The sequence below is a fragment of the Geotrypetes seraphini genome, chromosome 6, assembly GCF_902459505.1.
Source record: "Geotrypetes seraphini chromosome 6, aGeoSer1.1, whole genome shotgun sequence".
In the NCBI taxonomy this organism is placed as follows: Eukaryota; Metazoa; Chordata; class Amphibia; order Gymnophiona; family Dermophiidae; genus Geotrypetes; species Geotrypetes seraphini.
The window spans coordinates 179,387,486-179,415,403 of NC_047089.1; the positions used below are offsets into that span (position 1 = coordinate 179,387,486).

The 27,918-nt window shown below is 46.9% G+C and overlaps 1 protein-coding gene across 2 annotated transcripts in view; it reads right to left on the minus strand.

Annotated features, from left to right (window-relative positions):
* STARD7 (StAR related lipid transfer domain containing 7) overlaps positions 1 to 27,918 on the minus strand; it is an 88,957-nt gene that overhangs the window by 38,486 nt on the left and 22,553 nt on the right. For both annotated transcript variants that reach the window (XM_033949851.1, XM_033949850.1), the window contains exons 3-6: positions 22,707 to 22,756; positions 14,723 to 14,833; positions 14,503 to 14,585; positions 11,041 to 11,140 (exon numbers count right to left, since the gene is read on the minus strand). In XM_033949851.1, coding sequence (XP_033805742.1) covers positions 11,041 to 11,140; positions 14,503 to 14,585; positions 14,723 to 14,833; positions 22,707 to 22,756 — 344 coding nt within the window. The remainder of the gene's footprint in view (positions 1 to 11,040; positions 11,141 to 14,502; positions 14,586 to 14,722; positions 14,834 to 22,706; positions 22,757 to 27,918) is intronic.

The window sequence follows — 27,918 nt, forward strand, 5'->3', positions numbered from 1 at the left end:
AACCTATATGGGGAATGGAAAGCTGACTAGAGTTTAAGAAGGCATCCACCAGTGTGCTGTTACAAAAGAATGCATATGAAGTGGTAACCAGGTAGTATCTCACACCAGTCTAATTGAAAACGACAGATTTGTATTGGAGATGTCAGCTGGAGCCAAGCTACAAGGCTATTGGGCAGAAGTCCTTCAGAGATTGGAATGTAAACTGGGTAAGGTTATTTGAAGAGATCCTAAAATGTGTTTGTTGGTTTCAGAAACCAACAAGGCCCTAAGTGGCAGTGAATGCTCAAACAAGTGAGGCTGGCTGCTGCAACCAAGTGAAAGCGGGTGCATGACCCTACGATCCAAGAATAGACTGTGTCTAAAAATTGTGGAGTAGCTGGAAAAGTTAATGGATAAATATAAATGGCAATTTAACAAATCAAATGATAATGGACTCATATGGTTGCACTTTGAAAAGGGGGAGGCGGGGATGGAACCTAGCAATGGCAGAAAAAAGTAAGTATAGATTGAAAGAACCGGGTGCTTCTTTTAGTCAGATTTTATTTGGAGTGGGGGGGGGGGAAATCTGTTAATATTTAAGCTAGGGTTACTTTGGATTTTAAAGAGCTGAAGAAGAGCCACCAAGTATTATCCCATGTGGGGCCACAACACTGCTGACCAGTGTGCAATGACATCCATCCCCACCAGCCTACATTCAAAGTCAAACTTCAATGGGGGGAGGAGGTATCCAAGATTGTGAACATTTCAAAGATATGCCTTGTCCAAGAATGTGGCTCAACCTGCCTAAATCAACTTTCTACTTCCTGTCTTGGGTCTGCATAGAGAAACAGAATGCATGGGGGGAAAAAAAGAGCCCACCCCAGGAAGACAAGTGGAGGGCCGCTCCAGAGGTCTCTAGGGGCTGCTACTGGCCCCAAGGTCTTACACTGAAAACCTCTGTTGAAACTTGTGTTTGATTCTAAATAAAGCTACTGCCTTGGAACTAGTGTTCTAGGTTCTGTTAGAAGAAGAAGAAGAAAAAAAAAAAAACTGGCTTGCAAAGTAGGCAAGAAATGCTCATCTCAAGTAGTGCATCATGAGCAGGAGCCAAAGCTGGAAATGGAATCAAAGTCTACTGTATATAAATTCAGGGTAGCAGCCATAAACTACCGTATTTTCACATAGATAACGCGCACCCGTGTAAAACGCGCACACGGGTATAGCGCGCAAAAAACACATTTATGTACATAAATTTTTATATACCGCGCACACCCGTATAACGCGCATGCTGCCCGACTCTCCTTTCGCCCGCCCCGACTCTCCTCTGGAGACCCTGACTCTGTTTTCGCCCGCCCCGACTCTCCTTTCCTCCTTGAAGTCTTGTCCCTACCCTGAAAGCCTGATGCCCCCCCCAACGTCCGATTCACCCCCCCGCAGGACCGCTCGCACCCCCCACCCCGAAGGACCGCTCGCACGCACCCACACACCCACCCCGAAGGAGCGCTCGCACTCCCATCCCGAAGGACCGCTCGCACCCCCACCCGAAGAACCGCTCGCACCCCCACAGCCTCACCCCCCTCCCCCATGGAGAAGCTGTCTACCTTGTTTCCAGATGCCAGCGAGCCCAGCTGTTTCCTCTGCCGGCGGTCCCACCCCTTCTCTGAACCCTGCTGTGCTGCTTTTTCTTCCGGCGGTCCCGCCCTTTCTCTGACATCAGAGAAAGGGCGGGACCGCCTGAAGAGGAAGCAGCGCAGCACAGGGCTCTGAGAAGGGGCAGGACCCCCGGCAGAGGAAGCAGCTGGGCTGGCATCCGGAAACAAGGTAGACAGCTTCTCCATGGGAGAGGGGGGGAGGCTGTGGGGGTGCGAGCGGTCCTTCGGGTGGGGGTGCGAGCGGTCCTTCGAGGTGGGAGTGCGAGCGCTCCTTCCAGGTGATGAATCGGGCATCGGGGTGGGGGGGGGAAACTATGTAAAAAAATTTTTGTACAACGCGCTCACGCGTATAACGCGCAAGGGTAGGCACGGTTTGTAAAAACCACGTATAACGCGCGCGTTATATGCGAGAACATAAGCAGTGCCTCCGCCGGGTCAGACCACAGGTCCATCCTGCCCAGCAGTCCGCTCCCGCGGCGGCCCAAACAGGTCATGACCTGTTTAAATCACCAGAAGGGGCCCCCATGCCACCTTGGTTTCCTATTGAGTCCTATCTTCCCATCAAAGTCCTAGCCCTCCAGTCTTGCACATGCACGACCTGGTTGGGATTCTATATTTATTTTCTGGTTAGCTTTCTCAGTATCCCACGATCCTTTTATCCTTCAGGAATCCGTCCAGTCTCTGTTTGAATCCCTGTACCGTACTCTGCCTAATCACTTCCTCCGGTAGCGCATTCCAAGTGTCCACGACCCTCTGGGTGAAAAAAAACTTTCTTGATTTCGTTTTGAACCTATCTCCCTTCAGTTTCTCCGAATGCCCCCTTGTACCTGTTGTCCCCTTCAGCCTGAAGAATCTGTCCCTATCCACCCTCTCTATGCCCCTCATGATCTTGAAGGTCTCTATCATATCACCCCTGAGCCTCCTTTTTTCCAGAGAGAAGAGCCCCAGCCTATCCAACCTCTCAGCATATCGGCAGTGTTCCAGCCCTCTTACCAGTTTCGTTGCTCTCCTTTGGACTCTCTCAAGTACCGCCATGTCTTTCTTGAGGTACGGCGACCAATATTGAACGCAGTAATCCAGATGCGGACGCACCATCGCTCGATACAGTGGCATGATGACTTCCCGCGTCCTAGTTGTTATGCCCCTCTTTATGATGCCCAGCATCCTGTTGGCTTTTTTTGAGGCCGCTGCGCACTGTGCAGATGGCTTCAGTGATGGATCCACCAGCACACCCAAGTCTCTCTCAAGATTGCTTTCTCCCAACAATGCCCCTCCCAATTTGTAGTTGAACAACGGGTTCTTTTTCCCTATATGCATGACCTTGCATTTTTCCACGTTAAAGCGCATTTGCCATTTGTTTGCCCAGTCTTCCAGCTTGTCTAGGTCCCTTTGCAGGTCCTCACACTCCTCCCTGGAGCTAACTCTGCCGCACAGTTTGGTATCGTCTGCAAATTTTATAACCTCGCACTTTGCTTCCTTTTCCAGGTCATTGATAAATATGTTGAAGAGTAACGGCCCCAGCACCGATCCCTGTGGCACACCGCTTGTGACTCCCCGCCAGTCAGAATATGGAGAAATTAGGTTCTTACCTGCTAATTTACTTTCTTTTAGCTTCTCCAGACCAGTAGAGGTTAACTTTACGAATGGGTATATATCTAATCATGACCAGCAGGTGGAGACTGAAAACAAAACTTTGGGACAGTATATCCTAGCCCCTCCTCTCTATTTCCCTCAGTCTGCCGAATAGCCAAGCAGAACCAAGAACTGGAAAACAACAGAGAGAAAAAACAATACTCCGAAAGGAGTAACAAATAACAAACCCAAAATGCTGTTGGAAAATGCAGAGGAGAAATTCCCGAAGGAAGAATGTCCCCACAGCTCGCCAGCTAAGCCAGCCGAGCCACAGCCGCTGTTCTTCAATTCTCCCCGGCCCTAGAAAAATACTAGAACCCGCAGCAAAAACCAAAAACTGCCCGCGCAACAGCCCCAACAACAACAACAACAGACAGGGTGGGGACCTCTACTGGTCTGGAGAAGCTAAAAGAAAGTAAATTAGCAGGTAAGAACCTAATTTCTCCTTCTTTAGCACTCTCCAGACCAGTAGAGGTTAACTTTACGAATGGGACGTACCAAAGCAGTCCCTCTCACGGGCGGGACCCCCGAAGGGCCGATACCAGTACACGCTCACCGAACACCGCGTCCCGACGCGCCTGCACATCAACCCGATAATGACGAACAAAGGAATGCAAGGAGGACCAAACCGCAGCCTTACAAATATCCACAGGAGGCACGAGCGACGACTCAGCCCAAGAAGCCGCCTGACCCCGAGTGGAATGAGCCTTGAGAAACTCCGGAACAGGCTGCTGTTTCAGAAGATAAGCGGAAGCAATCGTCTCCTTGATCCAGCGCGCAATAGTAGCCTTAGAAGCGCCAGCTCCCCGACGAGGACCCGCCAGGAGGACAAAGAGATGATCGGACTTCCGGAATTCCTGGGTCCGCTGCACATAAGAGCGAAGGACCCGACCGACATCCAACTTGCGCAGCTGCCGTTGCTCAGAAGAGCCCTCCCGACCACCCAAGACCGGGAGAACCACCGATTGATTGACATGAAAAGGAGAAACAACCTTAGGCAGAAAGGAAGGAACAGGCCGCAAGACGACCCGCTCCCTAGAAAACTCCAAGAAGGGAGTCCTACAAGAGAAAGCCTGCAGCTCAGAAACACGCCTAGCAGAAGTAATGGCCACCAAAAAGACCGCCTTCAAAGTAAGGTCCTTCAAAGAACAGTCGTCCAACGGCTCGAAAGGCGGACGCACCAAAACAGAGAGAACCAGATTAAGATCCCAAGAGGGAACCGAGGGCCGTAGGGGAGGCCTAAGCAACTTGGCCGCCCGCAAAAACCGAATCACATCAGGAAGAGCCGATAAACGCTGACCTGACACCAACCCTCGAAAAGCCGACAGGGCCGCAAGATGAACCCGGAGAGAAGACCAAGCCAGGCCTCTATCCAGGCCATCCTGCAAGAACTCCAGAATGTTAGGCAGAGAAGCGCGAAAAGAGGTCACTCCCCGCGCCCGACACCATTCCTCAAAGAGACGCCAAACCCGCACATAAGCCCGAGAGGTAGAAAGCCTCCGGGACCCCAACAGTGTAGAGATCACCTTGTCTGAATATCCCTTCTTGCTAAGGCGACCCCTTTCAAGAGCCACGCCGTAAGACAGAAGGGAGACGGGTCGAACATGGGAATGGGACCCTGCATCAGAAGGTCGTCCGTGAGAGGCAGAGGAAGAGGATCCGCTACCAGGTGCCTCACCAGATCCGCATACCACGGACGGCGAGGCCAATCCGGCGCCACCAGCACCACCAAACCCGGATGGTAAACAATGCGAAGAAGCACTCTGCCCACCAGCGGCCAAGGAGGGAACACATACAACAGCCCCTCCGTTGGCCACTGCTGGACCAGAGCATCCAGACCCTCGGCCAGACCGTCCCTGCGACGACTGAAGAAGCGGGGCACTTTGGCGTTGCCACCCGTGGCCATCAGGTCCATCAGGGGCTGCCCCCAAGCCTGCACTATCAACTGAAACGCCTCGGCGCCGAGACACCACTCTCCTGGATCTAGGAAGTGACGACTGAGGAAGTCTGCCTGAACATTTTCTACTCCGGCTATGTGAGAGGCCGAGAGGTCCAGCAGATGGGATTCCGCCCAAACCATGAGCAGAGCCGCCTCCTGCGCCACCTGAGTGCTCTTGGTGCCCCCCTGACGATTGACATAAGCCACCGCCGTGGCATTGTCCGACAGCACTCTGACCGACTTGCCCCGCAACAGGGAGTGGAAAGCCAACAGCGCCAGACGGACCGCTCTGGTCTCCAACACGTTGATCGACCAGGCGGCCTCCTCCGCGGACCAGGTGCCCTGAGCTGAGTGACCCAAACACTGAGCCCCCCAACCCAGGAGACTCGCATCCGTCAGGAGCACCGTCCACTGCGGGAGATCCAGACCCACCCCCTGAACTAGGTGAGGGGTCTGGAGCCACCAACGCAGACTGCAGCGCGCCAAGCCTCGCAGGGGGACCGGAACATCCATCCCGTGCCTCTGGGGAGACCACCTCCGGAGCAGAGCATACTGGAGAGGACGCATGTGGGCCCGCGCCCACCTCACCACGTCCAGGGACGCCGCCATCGACCCCAAGACCTGGAGGAAATCTCGCGCCCGAGGACACCGGGACGCCAAAAGCAGGCGAATCTGAGATTGCAATTTGCTCACCCGGCCCTCTGGGAGGAAGACCTTCCCCAAGGAGGTGTCGAACAGCACCCCTAGGTACTCCAGACGCTGAGCCGGGACCAACCGACTCTTGGAAAGGTTGACCACCCAGCCCAGCGACCGGAGAAACTCCACCACCCGAGCAGTAACCCGGGAGCTTTCCTGCAACGACTTTGCCCGAATTAACCAGTCGTCCAGGTAGGGGTGTACCAGGATGCCCTCCGACCGCAAGGCTGCCGCGACGACCACCATCACCTTGGTGAACGTCCGAGGAGCCGTGGCCAGCCCAAAGGGAAGCGCACAGAACTGAAAGTGCCGACCCAAGATCGCAAAGCGCAGGAAACGCTGATGAGAGGCCCGAATGGGAACATGCAAGTAGGCCTCCGTCAGATCGAGAGAAGTGAGAAACTCCCCCGGCTGAACCGCCAGAATGACCGACCGCAGAGTTTCCATACGGAAAGAGGGAATCTTGAGAGCCCTGTTGACCCCTTTTAAATCGAGGATGGGCCGAAAGGTCCCCTCCTTCTTGGGCACCACAAAGTAAATGGAGTACCTGCCCGTGCCCCACTCCGGAGGGGGCACCGGAACAACTGCCCTGAGATCTAGCAAGCGCTGAAGGGTCTGGTGAAAAGCCTGCGTCTTCCCCGGAGTCTGACATGGAGAAGCGAGGAAAAAATCCGGTAGAGAGCGGGCGAACTCCAGGGCATAACCGTCCCGCACCACCTCCAGGACCCACTGATCGGACGTGATCTCGGCCCATTTGGGGAAAAAATCGCGCAGCCGGGCCCCCACCGGAACCAAAGGGGGCGCCGGCAAGGCGTCATTGTGCAGGACGGGAAGCGGGGGAACCAGCGGAGGGATTCCCTGCCCCCCGACGGGCCCCCCGAAAGGGCTGCATACGCTGGAAGAACCGACCCCGGGAAAATCCCGGAGACTGGAAAGAAGCAGCCCCACGCCCAGGGCGATACTTGCGAAAATCCCGCAAACGCCCCCGGGCCGCACCCCCCCGAGACGCCGGGCGGGCACGGTCCTCCGGCAGACGGGGAACTTTCGAGTCCGACAGAGTCTGAATCAACTTATCCAAGTCCTCTCCAAACAAAAACGACCCCCGAAAGGGAAATTTAGTAAGCTTAGCTTTGGACGCAGCATCCGCCGCCCAAGCGCGCAGCCACAACACACGCCTTGCGGCCACGCCAAAAGCCATAGACTTAGCCGAGATCCGCACCAAGTCATAGAGAGCATCTGAGAGGAATGAGGCCGCCATCTCAATCTTCGCAACCTCCTGATCCACCAGAGACCAGTCGTCAGACTCTCGATCCAAGACCCGCTCCGCCCACCGAAACACGGCGCGAGCGACCAGTCCCCCACAAATAGCCGCCTGGACCCCAAAGGCAGAGACCTGAAAATTTTGCTTAAGGAGGCCCTCCAATTTGCGCTCCTCAGGGTCTCGCAAGGCAGAACCGCCCTCAACAGGCACGGTATGCCGCTTGGAAATTGCCGAGACCACCGCATCCACGACCGGCGAAGCTAACGTAGCCCGATCCCCTTCAGGAATGGGATACAGGCGAGCCATGCTGCGCGCCAGCCGAAACGGCGTCTCCGGCGTTTTCCACTGCTCCAGGATAATATCCCGAATATCCTGATGCATAGGAAAAGAGCGGGAAACGGAACGGATCCCCCGCAACAGGGGGTCCCCCACACGCGGAGTCTCCGGCGGCGCGTCCTCAAAACGCAAGACCGAAGAAACCTGCTGAATAAGGTCAGGCAGCTCATCTTTCTGAAAAAGACGCACCACAGACGCCTCGTCACTGGAGAACGGGAAATCCGACAACCCGCCGCCAGCTTCCGTCCCCTCCAGAGAGTCCTGGAATTCCTCAGAAGGGTCCAGGTCCTCCTCCAGACCGACCCGTTCCTCAGACCACAAATTCTCGTCCCACGACACCCGCGGACGCTTGGACAAGGGAGGCGGCGGAGGGGACGTCACGCCAGACGAAAGAGGCAAAGCCGCAGGAAGCGCGGAGGAAAAACCACCCCCCGAGACCCCCTGGGCGCAACCGGGACCCCCAGCCGCCTGAAAATAGGCTCTGCATAAAGAAAAGAAAAATTCAGGAGAAAACCCCCCCGAGGGTCCCAAGGGACTCCCTGCCACAGCAGGGGACCCAGCAGAACCTTGCCCCTGCATAGTCAAAACAGGGGGAAGGTCACCTGAGGTGGAAGACAAAATGGAGGGGCCAGACAGAGAAGATGGCGTCTTTCCCGCCAAAACAGCTCCCTCCACAGCCTGCAGCGGCTGAGAGACCTGAAAAGTCTCAGCCGCTAAAACAGGCAAGCCGGCATCAGCTGTCAAAATATCAGCTGAGAGGGAATCCTCTAAAACCCGACCGTCGGCGGCTCGGGGAATCCCTCCGTGGGCGGACGGAGAAGACCGGGCTTCTCCACCGTTCCCTGCCGACTCGCGAGGCACCATCGGCGGGGAGCTCTGGGCGCCTGCAGCCGCTGCCGACGGAGCTCCTCCACCGCACCGGCCTGAACACCGCTTGCACAGGCCGGCCGCGAGTGCCTCGCGTCTGGAGCACAATGAGCACTTTTTCCCTTTAGAAGTGCTCATTGCTCCATACGCGACCTAGCTGTAAAAAAGTGCCGGTTAGTTGAAAAAATACAGTAAAATACAGTTTTCTTAAAGGGATACAACCCTCCAGACCAGCACTACCTCAGGATTTTTTTTTTTTTTTTTTTTACAGAACAGACTCCACAGGCTCTCAAAGCAATAGTCTTGCTTGATTTAGGGGGCAAGGCTTATTGCTGAGGCTCCTCTAAAAAAATGTGGGGAGGTGGAGGAAGTGGGGGGAGGGACCCCGCTCGTGACCCGCCGGGTTTGACACCCCCGAGGTCGGACGAACCCCCAAACAGAGTCCGTCCAAGCTCCGTCCGGCTAAAAACAGGGACAATAAACCCTTTAAACAAATTCCAACAGCCCTACCAAGGGAGATGGGTACAGATCACTCAACACCTGCTGGAGACTGAAAGAAGACTGAGGGAAATAGAGAGGAGGGGCTAGGATATACTGTCCCAAAGTTTTGTTTTCAGTCTCCACCTGCTGGTCATGATTAGATATATACCCATTCGTAAAGTTAACCTCTACTGGTCTGGAGAGTGCTAAAGAATGGCCCTTTACTCCGACCCTCTGCAGTCTACCCGACAACCAGTGCTCGATCCATCTGTGCACATCCCCTCCCACCCCGTGGTTCCACAGTTTCCTAAGCAGCCTTTCATGTGGCACCTTGACAGTTTCATTAAGTGCCTATTTATATCAACACTATACTAATATACATAAGAGATATGGAGTCTTGCAACAATAGAAAATATAGGCTCCAACCTCTTGCTGGTCTCTTAACATTAGCAGACACAAATGTGCTATAAATATGTGTTTACCTTTCAGCTCCTGGCTAAGCAATGTATTATTTATTTTATTTAAACACATTTATAGCCCATTTTATCCACTGTTCTAGGCAGGGTACAAGTTTACAACATAAAATTTTCCAATGGTCAAAACAAAATAACAACAAAAAATTTATTAACAGACTAATATAAACCAAGGTAACCTTTTCTCCCCAAATGAAGGAAAAAATGGTTGACAAATATAAACTAGGGAGGGTTAATATTCAAATGCCCTGCCAGGTTCTGTACCCAGCTCCCCTCCCTCCCTTCCAGGCTCTGCACCATGTCCCCCCCTCCCTTCCTGCCCCTGCCAGTCTTTGCACCCTGTCCCCCCTTCTCCCTCCCTGCCCACTCACCCCCTCCCTCCTGATGCTTTGCAGGCCTCCACTGGGCCTGTCATAAGCCCCAGTGGTCCAACGGTGAGCCAGTACAGGAGGAATCTCTCATTCCTCTGGTCCCAGCCGACTGTGACAACTTCTACCTCTTTCCCGTACCTTTCAATTCCCTGGTGGTCCAGCAGTGGGCCGGATCAGAAGCTATCTTCTTGTGCTCCTGCTCCTTGCAGAGCCACTAGCTGAATGACTACCACGAGTTCTCATGGGACTCGCAAGAACTCATGACAGCCATTCAGCTACTGGCTCTGCAAGGAGCAGGAGTACAAGATCGCTCCTGTCTCGACCCACTGCTGGACCACCAGGGAATTGAAAGGTACACGATGGAGTCAGGAGAGAGGTAGTCGGCTGGGATAATAGGCAGGAGGGATCCTTCCTATCCTGGACCACCAGGTCTTACGCAAGCCTGCAACCCCAGGAGGGGGGTGGGTGCTGACCCAAATATAGGCCAAGACCCCCATTTTGGGGCCTTTTTGGGCCCAAAAAATCTCGGCTTATATTTGAGTATACAGTAGTACCTTGGATTACGAGTATAATCCGTTCCAGGAGCATGCTCGTAATCCAAAATGCTCGTTTATCAAAGCAAGTTTCCCCATAGGAAATAATGGAAACTCGCTTTGATGCGTTCCTCCCCCCTCCCCGAGAACCGGCATTGCTCCCCTCGAAGGCCCCCCCCCCTGCGATCCGGCACTCCCCCAGCCACGATCCGACCCCCCCCCCCCGAAATGATTGGGCACCCCTCCCGACACGATCCAACATCCCCCCCGACACATTTGGGCACCCCCCCGCCGCTTCTTACCCTCATCTGAGCACTCTAGAAGATCGGACTCCTCGTCTGCTAGGCCTTGAGCATGCTCAGATGCACAAGGCCCAGCAGACGAGGGCCGATCTTCAAGAGTGCCCAGATGAGGGTAAGAAGCGGCGGTGGGGTGCCCAATTGTGTCGGGGGGGGGGGTGTGCCCAATTGTGGCGGGGGGGGTCGGATCGTGGCAGGGGGTGCCCAATTGTGGCGGGGGGGTGCCCAATCATGTTGGGGGGGGGTCGGATCGTGGCCAGGGGGGGTGCTCGTAAATTGAGCCATGCTTGGTTTCCGAGGCACCGATTTTGCAAATGTTTTGCTCGTCTTGCAAAACACTCGCAAACCGGTGCATTCGTAAACCGAGGTACCACTGTATATGGTAAACTTCTCTTCCATCCTAACTGTTTCAAATACTAAAAGCTTGACTACAAAAAAAAAGTGTCTTCAATTGCTTCCTCATAGTGCAAAAGTTTCAGGAAATAAAGTCCTAAGAAATTCTAGATGTTGGTAGCATCTTACCGCATCAAATGAACTATGAGGACGAATCACCATCTGAGACTGGTAGTTCCAGACACGAACAAACTCAGGGGACTCGGGGGCGCTAGGATGTTCCACAGCTCTAGATAAAGAAGCAGATTACTAATAAGCATCAGGATAACAACAAAACTGCACTGGGATAACATTTATGGGAATGCTGAGGAACTCAAATGTCACATATATGTCAATAAGGAAACCATAGAAGTTACAACACAGGTGCGCTCCAGGATGTAGTTTAAGAACACAGAACATCAATGAACCAAGGTAGAAGAGCAACCCAGCAGAAAGAGTGGTAACCTAAAAATCAGGGAAGCCATTGTTAATGATTCAAACACCACTCCTCCCACTGACATTCCTTGTGACCTAGAGCAAGTCGCAATCTGTTTATACCATAAGGCAATGGAGGATTAAGTAAGTGGGGACAGGAAAATACTGACTGTACCTTAAACGGAACTTGCCTTGAGCCATCACTGAAAAAGCATGACATAAATCTGAAAATTCATATGAACAGAGTAAGAACACGACAAGAGTGGAGGAAATGTCACAACCACTGGGGCATGGACGACTGACTCCTTAGCTCCATCAAGAGAGCAAAAAAATAGATGTTTTAAGCTTTTCCTCCCTGCCAATCTACTAGGGATCCCCCTAAAGATTAAATTTGATCGAGTGCATCGCAGTTTAGGACCCTGGGTGGAATTTAGCCCGAGGGATATTATTGCCTGTTTTAATGATCTCCGGATCAAGGAGGCAGTATTGCAAAACGCATGTGTGTAACATGACATCACCTGAGAGAATTGCACGATTGCTATATTTCAAGATCTGGTGAAAACTACTGATGGAATCTTTTTTTTTTTTTTTTGGGGGGGGGGGGAAGAAGTACTGAAAGAAACATGCAAAATTTCCAAGGATTTTGATAGTTTCATAAGGATTACCTGTCAGGTCCAAACCTCTCCCTCCTCTTCTAAGGGTTGTCTGAGGAAGAAGACCTAGAATGCCAGGGACTGAGCTTGCTCAGCGGTGAAGAATGGACAGACTCCAAAATCCAGAAGTCAATGTGCAGAGATAAGCTGATTTTGTGCTGGTGGAGGACGACAAAAATCTAGGGAGAATCCATTCCTAGAGGCCTAGGATGCACTGGGAACATTACTGTAACTGAATCCTGCACCCCTCCTGCAGTCCACAACTGGAGAAGAGCTTGTTCTCCAGACTCAAACATGGGAAATCAAAATTGCTGCTAGTCAATTAAATTAAATAGTTCTTTGTCTAATAGATGCTGACATTGTAATCTGGATGTAGGGACTTTGGATCATCTTTTGTATTATTGTCCCCATATCTTAGCCTTTTGGAATTCAATCTGGGATCAAATAAATTGTTTATTGGAAAATCATGTAGCGTTATCTTATGATACTGTGATATTTGGAATGTCCATGAGGGAAAAAAGTCAGATATCATCGTGTAACAATAAACTTTTATTGATCATGATAGGAGTTGCCATCCAACATATTACTAATAACTGGAAAGACCACAGTAGACTTAATTTTAATTTCTGGTGGAATTCGTTGTGTCACCTATATAGAATGGAAAGATCACTGGCGGTACAGAATGGAAAGTATAAAAGTTTTATAAAAATATGGGAGCCATTAACATCTTTTTGTCATGATTAAATGACATTTTTCTATTAATTATACACCATTTAGTTGAAGGAGGGGAGGGGTTCAATGGGAGGGTTTATGATCTTATAATGAATAATGGGCTTAGAAGGAGGGTGGGGGGAGGGTTGCATTTATATTTATAAGATACACTGATAAGATATTCAAGTGGTCTAATTAATAGTGTTTATTATGAATTTTGTACACTTGATGAAAGTTTAAAAATGAATAAATAATTAAAAAAAAAATAAAAAATTGCTACTAGTCATACAATTTCAGAGAGAAACTCTCAGACACTATAATCAATGCTGCCTTCTCCCAAGCTGGGAAAGTGCCCCAAAGCCAATCAAAGATATTCCACCAGCAGAGAACCAAGATCAAGGTTTCCCTGGAGCTAGGAGGAAAACACAATGCTCTGAAGTGGTTCAGCGAGCAGCACTTCAAAACTTCAACCAGTGCTACCATCAAAGAAGCCTCACAGAAAAAAAAAGTGAGATGAATCTCCAGAAGATAAACAGCAGCACCAGCCACAGAGCTCAACTAGCCAGACATCTTTGGGCACCCCTTCTCTCCCCTTTGAGCTTTTGAGTTACCAGAGAGGAAAAGCAAACGTTTTGCCAGCAACTGTCTGCTGCCAGATCAATTTTTCCCTTCAGAATTTTCTTCTTGTGGATATATTCTTGAGCTTGTTTGTTTTTTTTTCTTTTAAGGAGAAATGAAGATCCATTGGGGGAAAGGGGCTAGATTGCAGGGTATAGCTCCCTGTGGCTAATAGCCTGCACTTAGCTAGGACTTCTCCCTAGCTCAACTGGCCACCAGCTGACCAACTGGTCTAGCAACAAGACCAAACCTCAGTCCAGGAGCTGCACTACAGATTACCTTCCACCTGCTGGAGACAGAAAAAAATACTGTCTGCACAACATACTTATAGGGCAAAACACACTTTTGTAGTTTTCTATCTCCACCTGCTGGCCAATGGATAAACACCTGCACGTTCTGAACTGATCTGGTGAAGACACTAAGGAAATAAAGTTTTAAATTTAGCCCTGTACTGTACATGCAACTAGTGAATCTTTTGCAGGAATGGCATGATGTGATCTCTTCTATCAGTCATGCTGCAACATTCTGAGTCAACTAGGGCGTGGTGCAAGCCTTTAGCTAGACTAATGTGGAGTGTATACAGTAATACAGCCTTCATAATATCATGGGGGTGAAACTGAGTACAGAGTACAGAGAGAAAGAGCATAGTTATCACAGATTAAGGGAGCTCCTGAAGGTTGCTTGAGAGTTGAGTCTAGCTGTCTAGACCCAAAGGCTCTAGACAGTGATTTAAGGGAAGTTCCTATCTCTCCAAAAGGAATTTTGTACAAATGCTTCAAAGACAAGCTAAACAGCTCCTTCAGCAGGATATAATCAATCCTAAAAAAACAAAAAACAAACTTGAGCCAAGGACAAGTCATTGGCAGTTTCCGATATGATCAACATTCTCCAGTTTTAAGTTGGATTCTTCTCCAGGAGAAAAGCACAACATGACTATATAGTCAAGCATCATAGCTTAGCCCCACCAGATGTGCATAGTGCTGATAAGTATTCAGGTACAATACATTCCTGCCCCAAAGAGTTTTCAATCTAAGTGAGCACCTGAGGCAATGGGAGATAGCAACAAGGAGCATGGGTAGTAGAAACAAGATTTGCATCCTGGCTTCCCCCATTTTCAACTTACTGCTATAACTACTATGCCCACCTTAGTTTATGAATCCAAACTCATGTTCTCCCCATCTTAATCCACACTTACCGTGACACGAGTACCATTAGGTTATTCTCCTCATCCACATGATAGCGTCGCACATATACATAGTCCCGAGCATACATAGGATACTGTAAAAAAAAAAACCAAATATTGTCAAATCAGTACACAGAATGCACAAGGAATTATAAGACTGACCAGCAGTGGCATTAACTTCTAAATCGTAATAAGCAGAGGAAATTTCTGTACTAAAAGTCACAAAACTTACTGGAAAATGTGTTATCCAGTGCACAACCTCAGAATCTGTTACAGGATCCCGGTCAATCACATCCAGTTGAATAATCAGAGCATCCCACTTCTTACGGTACTCTGTATCCAGCTTGAGGAAACAGACAGAAAAGGTAGACAGAATTATGCATGCATAAATGCCTACCATGAATGCAGCATGTCACATGATACAGCTAGGGCAAGAAAGGAATCAAAGGAAAAAAAAATTAGAAAACACTAAATACTGCTAGCAGTAACATAACATATATTCCCCTATAACCTTACAGCTCTATGTGGTTCACATAACAAGAGCTGGTAATAACCAGGAATCATAATAAACAGAAAAGCAAACTATTCAAAATATATAAACAGATATATTTTGCTTTTTATAGCTTCATCTAATTAAAAATTTACAAAAACTTATCCTAAAAAAATGGGTTAAACAAATTATTATCTGTGAAATAAGGAATACTACTTGCATGACATACAATTTTACTCTATTAGAAGTCGAGTCGGCACATTTTCACTGATTCCGACTCGACAGCCCAAAAATTGCTTCTAACTCCGACTCCAAAGCCCTGATAAAACTAAGAAGAATGTCAAAGACTAGAAGCAGTGTTGAAGTATGGCTGCTAAGGAAGGGCACTGATGAACTGTCCAGTTCACATCTTCCAAAAAATTGGGAAGGTTCTTCGAATGATATATTTACACACTGACAAAAAGGCTGCTTTGAAAGAGGCAGATCATCTGGCCATGTTCAAGGTCTTGGAAATTTGGCAGCATGCAAGAATATCACATCAACGAATAGACTCGGGGATTCGCATTTTGATGAATCTTTATGGAAAATATGAGAACATAAGAATAGCCTTACTGGGTCAGACTAATGGTCCATCAAGCACAGTAGCCCGTTCTCATGGTGGCCAATCCAGGTAACTAGTATCTAGCCAAAACCCAAGGAGTAGTAATATTCCATGCTACCAATCCAGGGCAAGCAGTGGCTTCCCCCATATCTTTCTCAATAACAGACAATGGACTTTTCCTCCAGAACTTGTCCAAATCTTTCTTAAAACCAACTACGCTATTCGCTCTTTCCACAACCTAAAGCAGCTGAAAAGCTATAAAAAAAACAAGCAAACAAACCCAAAACCCCTCCAGAACAGATGCAACAAACATGATCTGGTGAATCAAGCTGCCTTCAAAGAATGCCTTGTCCATTTTTTTGATGTTGCTACCAGTGATGCATTAGTCACAATGAAAATCAAAGACAGAATTTCTAATCATACAGAGGCAAGATGTTTCATCGTGTAGCATGACCGGTATTGACACTGCATATGCAGAGGAGGAGGATAGAAAGAGCACAAGAAAAAGATTTAGTAAGTTTGCAGCCAAAGCAGAGGCAGAAAATGTCATTGTTAGTAGTTTACAAACAATGAAGGAGTGGGGATTTAACTGTACACATCATCCAGGGATAAAATGATTGAATATCAATTAAAATATTTATTTTAAAAAGTCAATAAGAGAATCTTTGTCAAATATTAAATTCAATCCGTGTTGCAAACCCAACACGGTCCGTGTTCGGCATTGAAGCCTGCCTCAGGGGTGCAAGAAACATCTAAAGGACAAACATTAGCAATATGGTAAACTGAAAATCAGAAATATAAAATGTGACTGAAGTGACAATATAAGACTGCCATCTACTGGGTAGGTTCTAAATGGCATTTAATCATTTCACTTCACCTCTTCTATTTAGTAATTACATTACATTACATTACATTAGTGATTTCTATTTCACACCAAGTCACTTCAAAATATAAATTTCTAATATAAATATTTACAAATTCATAACATACATTTTTTCACTTGGGTTCTCTTTGAACAGTTGTCTTTTGACTTTTCTCAATTTAAATGTACTAGTTCATATTTGCACAAGGGTTTATATAGCATGTCACTTTAGATACATTACATATATATCTCTGGTTATATAATTTCAGTTCATAGTGCTGTTGTTACTTTACATTATTCATTGTACAAAGTAATATGCAGAATGTCACTTTAGTCACATATTTTATATTTCTGGTTATATATTTTCAGTTTCCATATTGCTGATATTTGTCATCATCAATGTTTGTCCCTTAGATGTTTCTTGCACCCCTGAGGCAGGCATCAATGCTGAAACACGGACCATGCCAGGTTTGCAACATGGATTAAACTTAATATTTGACAAAGACTCTTATGACTTTTTAAATAAATATTTTAATTTATATTCAATCATCTTATCTCTGGTTGATATATACAGTTCCATCCTCAATTTTGCATAGGGTTTGTTTCCTTGTTTTTTGCTGTGCATCGTCAGTAGTTTTACACAGCCAACTGCTACTTCTCTCTCTGACTAGTGGATTATCTGATTCCAAGAATATTGCTGAAGTTGACTCTCACAGTTATGATTTTGAAATCAGCAGAACCCTTTGTTCCAATTCTAGGTCAAAATGGCCAAAGGTGAGGTGTTGTTGCTCAGCACAGAAAGACCTATCCAACTTGCTCCAAAGCCACACCGATGAATAAATATTTTATTCATTCAGGTGTTTGCACCATAACATTTTGGATTTACTGTGGAATAATGGCATTATTCAATGCTGACTGGTAACCAATGCATAATAAATCATTAGGCCAGAAAGCTTATTTTCAGCTGTAACAATATGCATTTTAACTTCTTTCCATGAGCATTTGCTCACAGTTCGTTCAGAATATACATTCTGTACTTGCATTTTATGTATTAAAATTAAAAATTGTTGAGTAACCTCTAAATGTTCAACACCAGGGCTTATAATTTGACACAATTAACAGTAGTCAGAAAGAGAACAAAAAAATACCGTAGACTTGTGGAGGTCATGTCCCATGAACTTGATTTTTTTGGACCACCCTATGTAAACTGCGTAAACTCATGGTTACGCGGTTAAGAAGTATGATGTTATGTTCTCTATAATCCTTAGAATACAATAGCATCGGAAAGATTTCTACCCAATCTAGCAGCCTGAAAAGAAAACAGTTTACCTACAAATCTAAGCCTTGTCCTACCTTTAAGTGAGGGAAAGAAATGCAAGATTAAGATAGTAATCTTCTTTCTGTTAATCCCTGGAGAAATCAATACTAAAGGTGTTTCACCTCAATCCGCAAACCGGGTCTTGCAGAAATCCATACACTTTTCTCTCTACTACTCCTTCCACATGACTGAGGAACAGAGAGCCCCCTGCAGTGATGTCCAAAAGCAACCAAAGAACACTGGAACAAAACATAGATATAATGGGGGCACAGGGAATCTCCCTACCACACAACAGCATTCTGTTCTGCTCTGCAAAGATAAAAGGAAAATTAAGAAACAGGCAACAGACACATATAGGCAAGAACATGGAAGCAGCCTGTCGTATGCAATGAGCACAAACTAGAAACATGCCTTTGATACAAATATGGATTCGCCTATACAGGACGATTTCCCACAGGACCTGTCTGCTGGTTGGAAGATACCGAGGCCTGAAATGAGAAACATTCAAAGCAGAACTATGCAGGTAAAAATAACCCAGAGTAGACAGAAGACAGGCCATAGGTAAGAACCTAATCTTCCATTATGTTACATCCCCTCTGGAATCAATACTAAAGGTGATGTACCAAAGCAATGGCATCGTCTAGGGTGGGACAGAAGAGCCTGCCTGCAAGACAGAGGCCCCAAATGCAGCACTGGACTGAGCCATCACAACCACTCCGTAAAATCTGGTAAAGGTATGAAGAGATGACCAAGTGGCCATTCTACAAATTTCAGCCAGATTAATCATTCAAGACTCTGCCCACGAAGCAGCAACAGACCTTGTTGAATGAGCTTTGAGAGATACTGACGGCTGACTGCCACAGGCGATGTAAGTTGATGAAATTGCCATACGAATCCACTTGGCAATAGAGGCCTTAGATGCCGGCTTGCCCCGCCTGGACTGGCTAGTAAGGATAAACAGATGGTCAGAAAGAAGAAAGTCATTAGTCCTCTCAAAGTAGTGAAGCAAGACTCTTCAGACATCCAGTTTTCGTAAGATCTTATCCTTGTCATCTGACTCAGTGGAACGAAAAGCAGGCAGACAAACTTCCTGGTTGACATGGAACTCCGAAACCACTTTCAGAAGAAAGGAAGGAACTGTATGGAGGGAAACCCCATATTCTGTTATCCAGAAAAAGGGTTTTCTACAAGAGAGCCTGAAACTCCGAAATAAGCCTGGCTGAGACAATTACCATGAGAAATAGGATCTTCGCTGTAAGATCCAGAAGAGACACATTTGATCAGCTCAAAAGGAGTTGCAGCAAGCCCTTACAGCATCACACTGAGGATCCACATTGGAAAGGGCCGACGCAGGGGAGGCTGCAAACAAAGCACCCTCCTGAAAAATCTGGTCACATCTGGATGAGCTGTAAGCTAACAAGCCGCTATGTGCTATGAAATAGGAAAGCCACTGCCAGGCCTTTTTCTAGCCTGGCCTGCAAAAAGGCTAAGACCACTGGGATTGGAGCGCTCAAAGGCTCCACCTAGTCTCCGGCACACCACTGCTGGAAGACCTTCCAAGCCTTGGCGTAAGCCGCCATACTAAAGGGCTTCTTAGACTTCAAAAGAGTGGCAACCACCATGCCAGAGTATCCTCATTTGAGTCACAGCCTTACACTCAAGAGCTGTGCTTTAAGACCAAAGCACTGGGGGTTCTCCATGGGAACAGGTCCGACTGAGGAGGTCTCAATGAAAAGGGAGCCTCACTTTCTTGTCTCTCTGAAAACGGACAAGAACCGCATACCATGGACAGCGAGGCCAGTCCAGAGCCACTAGAATCACCATGCCCAGATGAGTCACAATCTTGTATATAAATCGAACTACCATGAGCCAAGGCAGAAAGTTGTAAAGGAGTTCCCGAGTTGGACAAGCAGTGGGGCTCGGGATAGCCAAGAGATTCAAAATTGTTTCTGGAGCTTCTGCTTGCATGGCTCGGAAAGAAAACCACAGCTTTGGAGTGTGTTAAACTGAACTCCCACATAGTCCAACGTCTAGGATAGGGCTAGCTGGCTCTTCCTGAAATTGACAATCTAGCCTAAACGCTGAAGGAAGTACACCACAGTCTACCGCCTGTTTGCACTCCAGTCTGGCGGCGCTCTGATCAACCAATCGTTGAGATAGGGATTAACTTGGACCCCCATTCTGCGTAGATACACTGCTACCACCACCATCAATTTGGTGAAGATGCAGGGGGCCATCACCAGCCCAAAGGGCAGGGCTGTAAACTGGAAATGCTGCTGAAGAACGTGAAATCTCCGCAACTTCCGGTGTCCCACAGAAAGATAGCAATATGCAGATAAGCCTCTGTTAAATCCAATGAAGCAAGGAATTCTCCCGGAGCCACTGCTGCAATGACAGTTTCCATGCGAAAGTGCGGAATCCACAGAAAGGTATTGACAAACTTGAGATCCAGGATGGGTCTCCCATCTTCGGCACGATGAAGTATAAGGAGTAACTGGTGGATTTCAATTCGCTTTCAGGAACTAGTTCTATAGCTTGAATGTCCAAGTGATGCTGCAGAGTCATCCTGACGTTTAGCACTTTCCCAGGAGAGTCCAAAAATAAATCTGGAGGGAGAAGAATGAAACCTATCTTGTGTCTCTCCCCCGTATGATGTCCAGCATTCCTGGAAGAACTCCATCAACCAGCCTCCAATTCGAGGAAGCGTGGCTGAGGCTCTCGAGTCATTGGGACTACTGGTGCAAGAACCCGAAGCCTACTGGTGTCTGGGGTTGATATAGTGTGGTCTGTAGTTCTGGAAATATCTCTGGACAGACAAGCCCATGGAATTTTGGCAAAACCTACATGAGGAATGAAAATTGCTGCGACCACCTCCCAGATTATGATTAGGCTCGTTATCCGAGAGGGACTTAGGAAGGCGGTCCATCACACTGGCCATAAAGTCATCTAACCCTTTGCAAAAAAGTATTTGACCCTTAAAAAGGAGCCTGCTGGATTGTCGCCTTGGAGGCTGAATCCCCAGCCAGTGGTGGACCCAGTGCATTCTGCGAGCTGAAACAGAATAAGCCAAAACTTTGCCTAGAACCTGTATAAGTTCTTATAAAGCATCTACCACATAATCCACCCCCTCTAGCATCAGCTGGGGATAGAAGTCATTCTCCATTGAAGGATCTCAGTGCAATCTTGCTGCAAAAGAGGTAGCTGCTGCTACCTTAATATCCAAAAAAGCAACTTAAAAAAGCATCAAGACCATACCCATCCTGCGGTCCTGGGAATCTTTCAGCACCACTCCTCCTTCACTAAGGAGGGCAGTGTGCTTGGTCACCTGAACCACTGCCAAATCAACCTTCAGCTGCTCAAATAACTGCTAAAAATCCGGCATCGCAGAATAAAGTTTAGCCATGGTCTTATGTCAGTCAGAAGGAAATTTCTGGAGTCTCCCACTGCTCTATAACCAGAGCCATGAGATTTGGATGTTATGTAAGAGATCTGGAATGGCTCATGACAGTACATTAAGTCGTGGGGGGCTGAGCCTTCAACTTCAGTTCCTTTATGGCATCCGCAATAAAATGGTGAACAGAGGCTGATTTAAACAGCAGACGGACAGAGGAGTCATCACCCACTTCAGGGCTCTCCGAGACTACTTGGCTAACTGTGCCACAAAGGGTATCAATGTCAGGCAGGGTGGACGAAGTATCCATGGCATCAGCATGCCAATCATGGCAGTCCACGTCCATGAATACAGGGGCACTGGAGACCTGAACAGGGACCTCTGCAAAGGAAGGCCCTGGCAGAGAAACAGACAGAGCGCACTTCAGCAGTGCCACATGGGTTGGGTCCATAAGATATGCTCTCCACATGAGCTGAACAAATTCCAGTGAAAATTCACATCTCGGAGTCGACATTGGCTGCCTGCAAGGTCTGCGAGAGATCCCTAGACTCAATACGTCTGTGCTTCGCATCACCACCAAAAACTGCAACTGAGTGAGATTTTCTGCCCATTTCCCAAACCTAAACAGGCTTCCCAGCCCTCGAGGAGCCAGAGGAAGCGAGGCCCAAAGATCTCACCCCCTCCCATCACGCGCCGCAGTATACAGATGCTCTTCCACCAATAAACCTGCGCAATCCACACAGAAATTCAACTCCACAGAGGTGGAGGAGGCCATTCCTAATGATTTTAAATGAAATAGAAGGGTTGTGAGGCAGAAAAAAGAAGTTAAAAATATATCACTAAAAATCCCAAGATGGCCACCATCAGAAAATTTGCATCTAAAAACACCTCGTCGAGACTATAGAGAAGGTAAAAAAAAAAAAAAAAAAAAGACGTTTTGGGAACCTGACCCCTATTCCCAAAAATTGCTGAAAACCCCGTTTTCAGACCCTCCCCACACACACATCCGATTCTCCCATAGGAAGTAATGGGGCTGTACTTACATTCTCCAAAGGGCCTGCCTGTCAGCTCTGTCTGTGCAGCTGACGTGAAGGAAAAGGAATTTCTGTCTCAAAGTTTCACTGAATAGGTCAATCTTCAGGATCTTTGGGCTGCTAGTTGGATGGACCCAGACCAAAACCTCCGCCCCCCCTTAGAACCTGCAGGGGGCTCTTGTGTTCCTCAATCATGCAGGAGGAGCAGTGGAGAGAAAAGTATGTAGATTTCTGCAAGATCCAGTTCACGGGTTGAGGTGAAACATCTTTAGTACTGATTCCGGAAGGGATGTAACAGAATTGATAACTTCTTCTAGCGGACCTTACAGCAGATAACACAAAAAAGTTAATAAGATAAGGCAGAGCCATTCCATCACACAGCACTTTATACAGTAGGCATACAAACTTTAAACAAGACTCTAGCCTGCATAGGTAACCAATGAATTTTAAAAATAAAAGGAAAAGATGCCAAGGTGCTCTGCACACTTTAGAAGCAGAACATCACAAACAAGCTTCTTACCTGCACATTAAAGAACTGGCGAGGGGAGACATCTGTGTATGTCCCAAATACTGTGGAAAGAGAAGAGAAGCCACAGGCTTTCAGAAGGGCAAGAGACACAAAAAGAGACACTTACTGCGCTAAACAAAACTCATCCAACACCTGAATAATTCACACAAGAAAGGATTTATATAATAAAATACAACAGATGATGGAGAAGAGAGATCAGCTGGTTTATCAGGTTTATTCAGGTCACTGCAAGGGTATAATTTAGTTAGCTATTTTTAAAATGTATACACTGCCTAAAACAGCCACAGAAGCTAAACTGTAATATGGGAAATTAGGTTTTTACCTCACCTCAATATTTTTCTTTGTAGTAGAAGGGCAATTGATTCTGAACAATAGGTTATTAACCCCTTGTTGCAAATTGATTGCAAAATGCTGTTGTTTACATTTTTTAACTCTGCCTCCTTCCCCAGTGGTTTGTTCTGCCACCTTCAGGTTATACCAAAGGGCTGTCCAACATCGGTCCTCGATGCCAGCAGGGCATGGTGAGACCCCATCTGGAATACTGTGTACAATTCTGGAGGCCACATTACCGCAAAGATGTGCTGAGACTTGAGTCGGTCCAGCGAATGGCCACACGGATGGTCACGGGGCTCAGGGATCTCCCGTATGAGGAACGGCTGAATAAACTGCAGCTCTACTCCCTTGAGGAACGCAGGGAGAGGGGGGACATGATCGAGACATTCAAGTACCTCACGCGTCGTATAGAGGTGGGGGAGGATATCTTCTTCTTCAAGGAACCCACGTCAACACGAGGGCATCCATGGAAAATCAGGGGAGGGACATTGCATGGCGACACCAGGAAATACTTCTTCACAGAGAGGGTGGTGGATCGATGGAATGGTCTTCCGATGCAGGTGATTGAGGCCAGCAGTGTGCCTGATTTTAAAGCTAAATGGGATCGAAAGGTGGGATCTCTTCGCAAAGGGAGGTAGGGGAGGGTCATTGATGTGGGCAGACTTGATGGGCCTTGGCCCTTATCTGCCGTCACCTTCTATGTTTCTATGAGAGACTTTGGTGCTGGCTGATTGCCTACAGCAATGTTTCTCAACTACTTCAAGCTAAGTACCCCCTAAGTCTAACAAATATCAACTGAGTACCCCAACCACAGACCTCCCAAGCTCCGCCCTAGGCCCACCCCCTTTACTAATTATAATGCAATTTTTCCATTCATTTTTCATATACACACAATATATACAGCATAAAGTATCAAAACTGACATTTCAATCACTATATTGAAAATAGAATCATTTTCCCTACCTTTGTTGTCTGGTGACTTTATTTTTCTGTGCTTTTAACTATGTTTCCAGGGCCTTCCTATCCATTGACTGTTTTTCTCTCTTTCACTTTCTGCCTTGCATCCATCTTTCTAAGTATAAAGAGACTGACTAAATGAAGCAAAAGCAAAAAAAACTCAAGAGAAGTGACCTAAATCCAAAAGTCGCTCAGAGAACTGAAACTCTGAAGAGGACTGAACCCAGACTGTTTCTAGATAATTCAGCATTCCTAGAGAAATGGAATGCCATATTAAACAAATGTTCATTATTTTTAATACTTTTAGACATAGAGACAACTAAGATAGAATTGGACACATATCAGAGCGAGTTCCAACAGGCAAAGGCTTCTTTGGAGAGTAGTATGATTGTGGAGGAATACAGTAAATCATTACAAGAATTTAATTCTAAGATTGATGCATTTAAGGAAGACTTGAGAAAAACGAAGATTAAAAAGTTGTGTCGTGATGAATTTGGCTATACTAAAGGTTTTGTATATGTGTGGATGGATAAAGCTCGTAATATCAAGCGTATGAAACACCCTACATACACACAGACATCGTCAGACACATCGGAAGACAACAAGAAACAAGAGGGGATCTGTTCAGAGCCAAGGTCATAATGTCCATTTTCAGGGGGGACCCAAACCGAACATCAAGAGACCGGTGAGATCCAAGCAAACAAAAACGCAGCCCTAGCATCCAATGTATTCAACCTCTTCCACAGGCCATTAACATCAGTTGAAGTATCAGTGTTGAACAAGGGTCTTTCTTTTGTACCCACGAGTTTTTAATCAGTTGTTTGACACTCAAATAGCTTTATTTAAATTCATCATGTCATGTAAACTTAAGCATTATTTTCAGAGAGATGACAATTTCACAGATCAGATAGATGACAGTGAGAAAGTCTTGCATGTTAAATCCACATGGTGCCCTCCTGGCACCATTGACCCACATATTCAGGCTTTTGAGAATCTAATCCTGAGAGACATTGGTCACCTAGAGACAGATCCTCTTCCCACACGTTACAACTTATCTTGTTAACAACAAGTAGCTTTGAGATCCTTAGCCACAGATACCAGTATTGTTATCCATCCTGCGGACAAGGGCGGTGGAGTGGTCATTCAGGATACTACCACTATTTAACAGAAGCTACACGCCAACTTAATGATTCTACCTATTATGAACTCTTACATGATGATCCAACGCAGCATATACAAGATGTCATTTCTTATCTTCTAGTTCAAGCTTTGGAAACAGGAGTTATTAATGAAAAGGAGTTCAAATTTTTACATTGTAGACATCCTCGGATACCAGTGATTTACTTTGTTCCAAAGATCCACAAATCATTGATCAATCCTCCTGGACGACCAATAGTTTCAGGTATAGGCTCTATAACTGGAGCCGTTATCAGCCGTACTGGATATACACCTTAAAGACAGAGTTCCGTTGGCACCATCCTACGTGTTGGATTCAACCAGCATGATCAAATTTCTAACTACTTTTCAAACCCGAGAATGCCATATTGATTACTCTTGACATTTCAGCTTTGTATACCAATGTTCCCCAGCGAGAGGCGATTGATGTTATCAGGGAGGAATTACAAGCTTCAGATATATCAGATACCAGAGTCCAATTTTTGACGAAGTTGGCAACTATTGCGTTAGGTATGAACTATTTTCAATTTGATTGTAACTTTTACAAGCAAATCAAAGGTACTGCCATGGGGGCCAAAATGGCCCCGTCTATAGCTTGTTTATATGTATCCAAGTTTGAACGCACTTTTTTGTATTGGCAACATATTGGCAACATTTGTATTGGCAGAATATTGGCAACATTTTCTGTTTTGGAAGAGATACATAGATGACATATTGGCAGTCTGGACAGGCACAGTTGCCGACTTGGATCAATTTTTTGAATGGCTTAATAATTGTGACCTTAATCTACAGTTCACCATGACTAAGGACTACCATCAGGTCTCCTTTTTGGATATTAATATTTTTTTTGAAACATGGTAGTTTTCAAACCAGCATTTACCGCAAGCCCACTGATAGAAACAACCTGTTGCAGTATGACAGTTTCCATCCTAGGCACCTAAGAAATAACATTCCAGTGGGACAGTTTTTACGACTTAGAAGACTCTGCACCACTGTGGAGGAGTATGTCAGCAAAGCAGATGATGTTAAACACAGATTTCAGGCAAAAGGGTATCCACCTTCTGTGATTAAGAAAGCCTACAAAAGAGGTCTATATGCGAATCGTACATTGCTGTTACAACCACAACCCAAGCGAGAGTCACGACCCCTGGTATGTGTGTTACCATACTCCAAACATGCTTTTCAGATTAAGAGAGTTATCAAACAACACTGGCATATAATGCAGTACCATCAGGAGTTTCAAGAATTTCCTAGATTTGCTTTCTCTAAATGTCAGAATTTAAAACAGAAGTTGGTACACTCTCAGTTTGTGAGGAATTCTCTACAACCCAGCATATTAGGTGCACATACTCCGTGTGGGCATTGTAAGATATGTCAATAGTGTTACAATACAACAGATGTCACTGTTAACTCGACATAGATACACCCGGCAAGCAACCAATTGCAATTCTCAACAAGCAGTGTACATTATACAATGCCCATGTGGTCTCTTATATGTCGGCTGCACCATTCGCAGCATAAAAACCAGGATTGGGGAGCATATAAGTAAGATCTGGTCAGGAATACAAGAAGCTCCATTAGTACAACACTGGCTTAATCACCAACATGACCCAACAGAGATGAAATTTTCAGTGTTAGACACAATCATGAATCCCAGGGGTGGAGATGCAGCACACATACTGTGAAGGAAGGAGCAGAAATGGATATATATTTTAAACACCCTCCATCCACATGGACTCAATAATGAAATCGAATGGATAGCCTTTCTTTGAAGATTCATTCATATTTTTGGAGTTAAAGAGTGTTTTTCAACGTGCTTTATTGATCCTCCCTGTCAGTGAATGAGTGTTGTCACCACGTACTATTACGCACGGAACCACTCCCTCTCCAATTTAAAAGTTGGAGCGGAGGTCAGCGTTCCTCGTTGCGCGGAATTACAGTGTTACCTTTCTAAACGGTATGTACCCTTTCTAAGAGTTCCTTCCCTAAAATGGCAGCTATAAAGGATTTTTTATTCGAAGCACGGATACGTAATGAGTAAGAGTGTAGGTTACGTATTTCGTGTGTCTTAATGTTGTATTTTGCATTATAGATTAACGTTCACGGATATTTAAAGCTATATTGGATTTCAACTGCTGAACAAGTGTTGCACATATCCCGATGGGGTCTCCTGAAGCAGACACCGAAACGGGGCTGCACCGAGACCCTATTGAACCCCTCTTACAAGCTAAGTGAGGTTTAATCTACATTCCAGTGACAACTGAATGCAAAAATCCTATATAATAAAGAGCTAGCCGCGCATGCGCACTCCTATTTGCGTGTTCTGTGCGGTGTAGGTCTGTGGCCGCAGGAGTGCGCATGCGCAAGTCCCCAGCCTTGGCCGCGGCTTGAGGCGTATGTACCAGTTAGCTGCATCGGGCGACAGGAGCGGCTCTGGCAGCGGATGGCGGGAGGGCTCATGGTCCTGCCGTCGCTGCCGCTCCTGTTCACAGCGGCCTGCACGTCGCCGACTCACCCCCTCCCGCAACAACCGCTACCGCTCCTATTCTTCCCCTCCCTCCAGTCACCGCTGCCATTCCTATTTAAAACGGCCTGCTGAGGTTCGTGGCCGGCTGTAGCGAACCTCGCAGGCCGCTCTCCACGTGGTAGCACATTCCCTCTGACGCGATCGCGTCAGAGGGAACATGCTACTGAGGTGAACAGCGGCCTGCGAGGTTCGCTACAGCCGGCCGCGAAC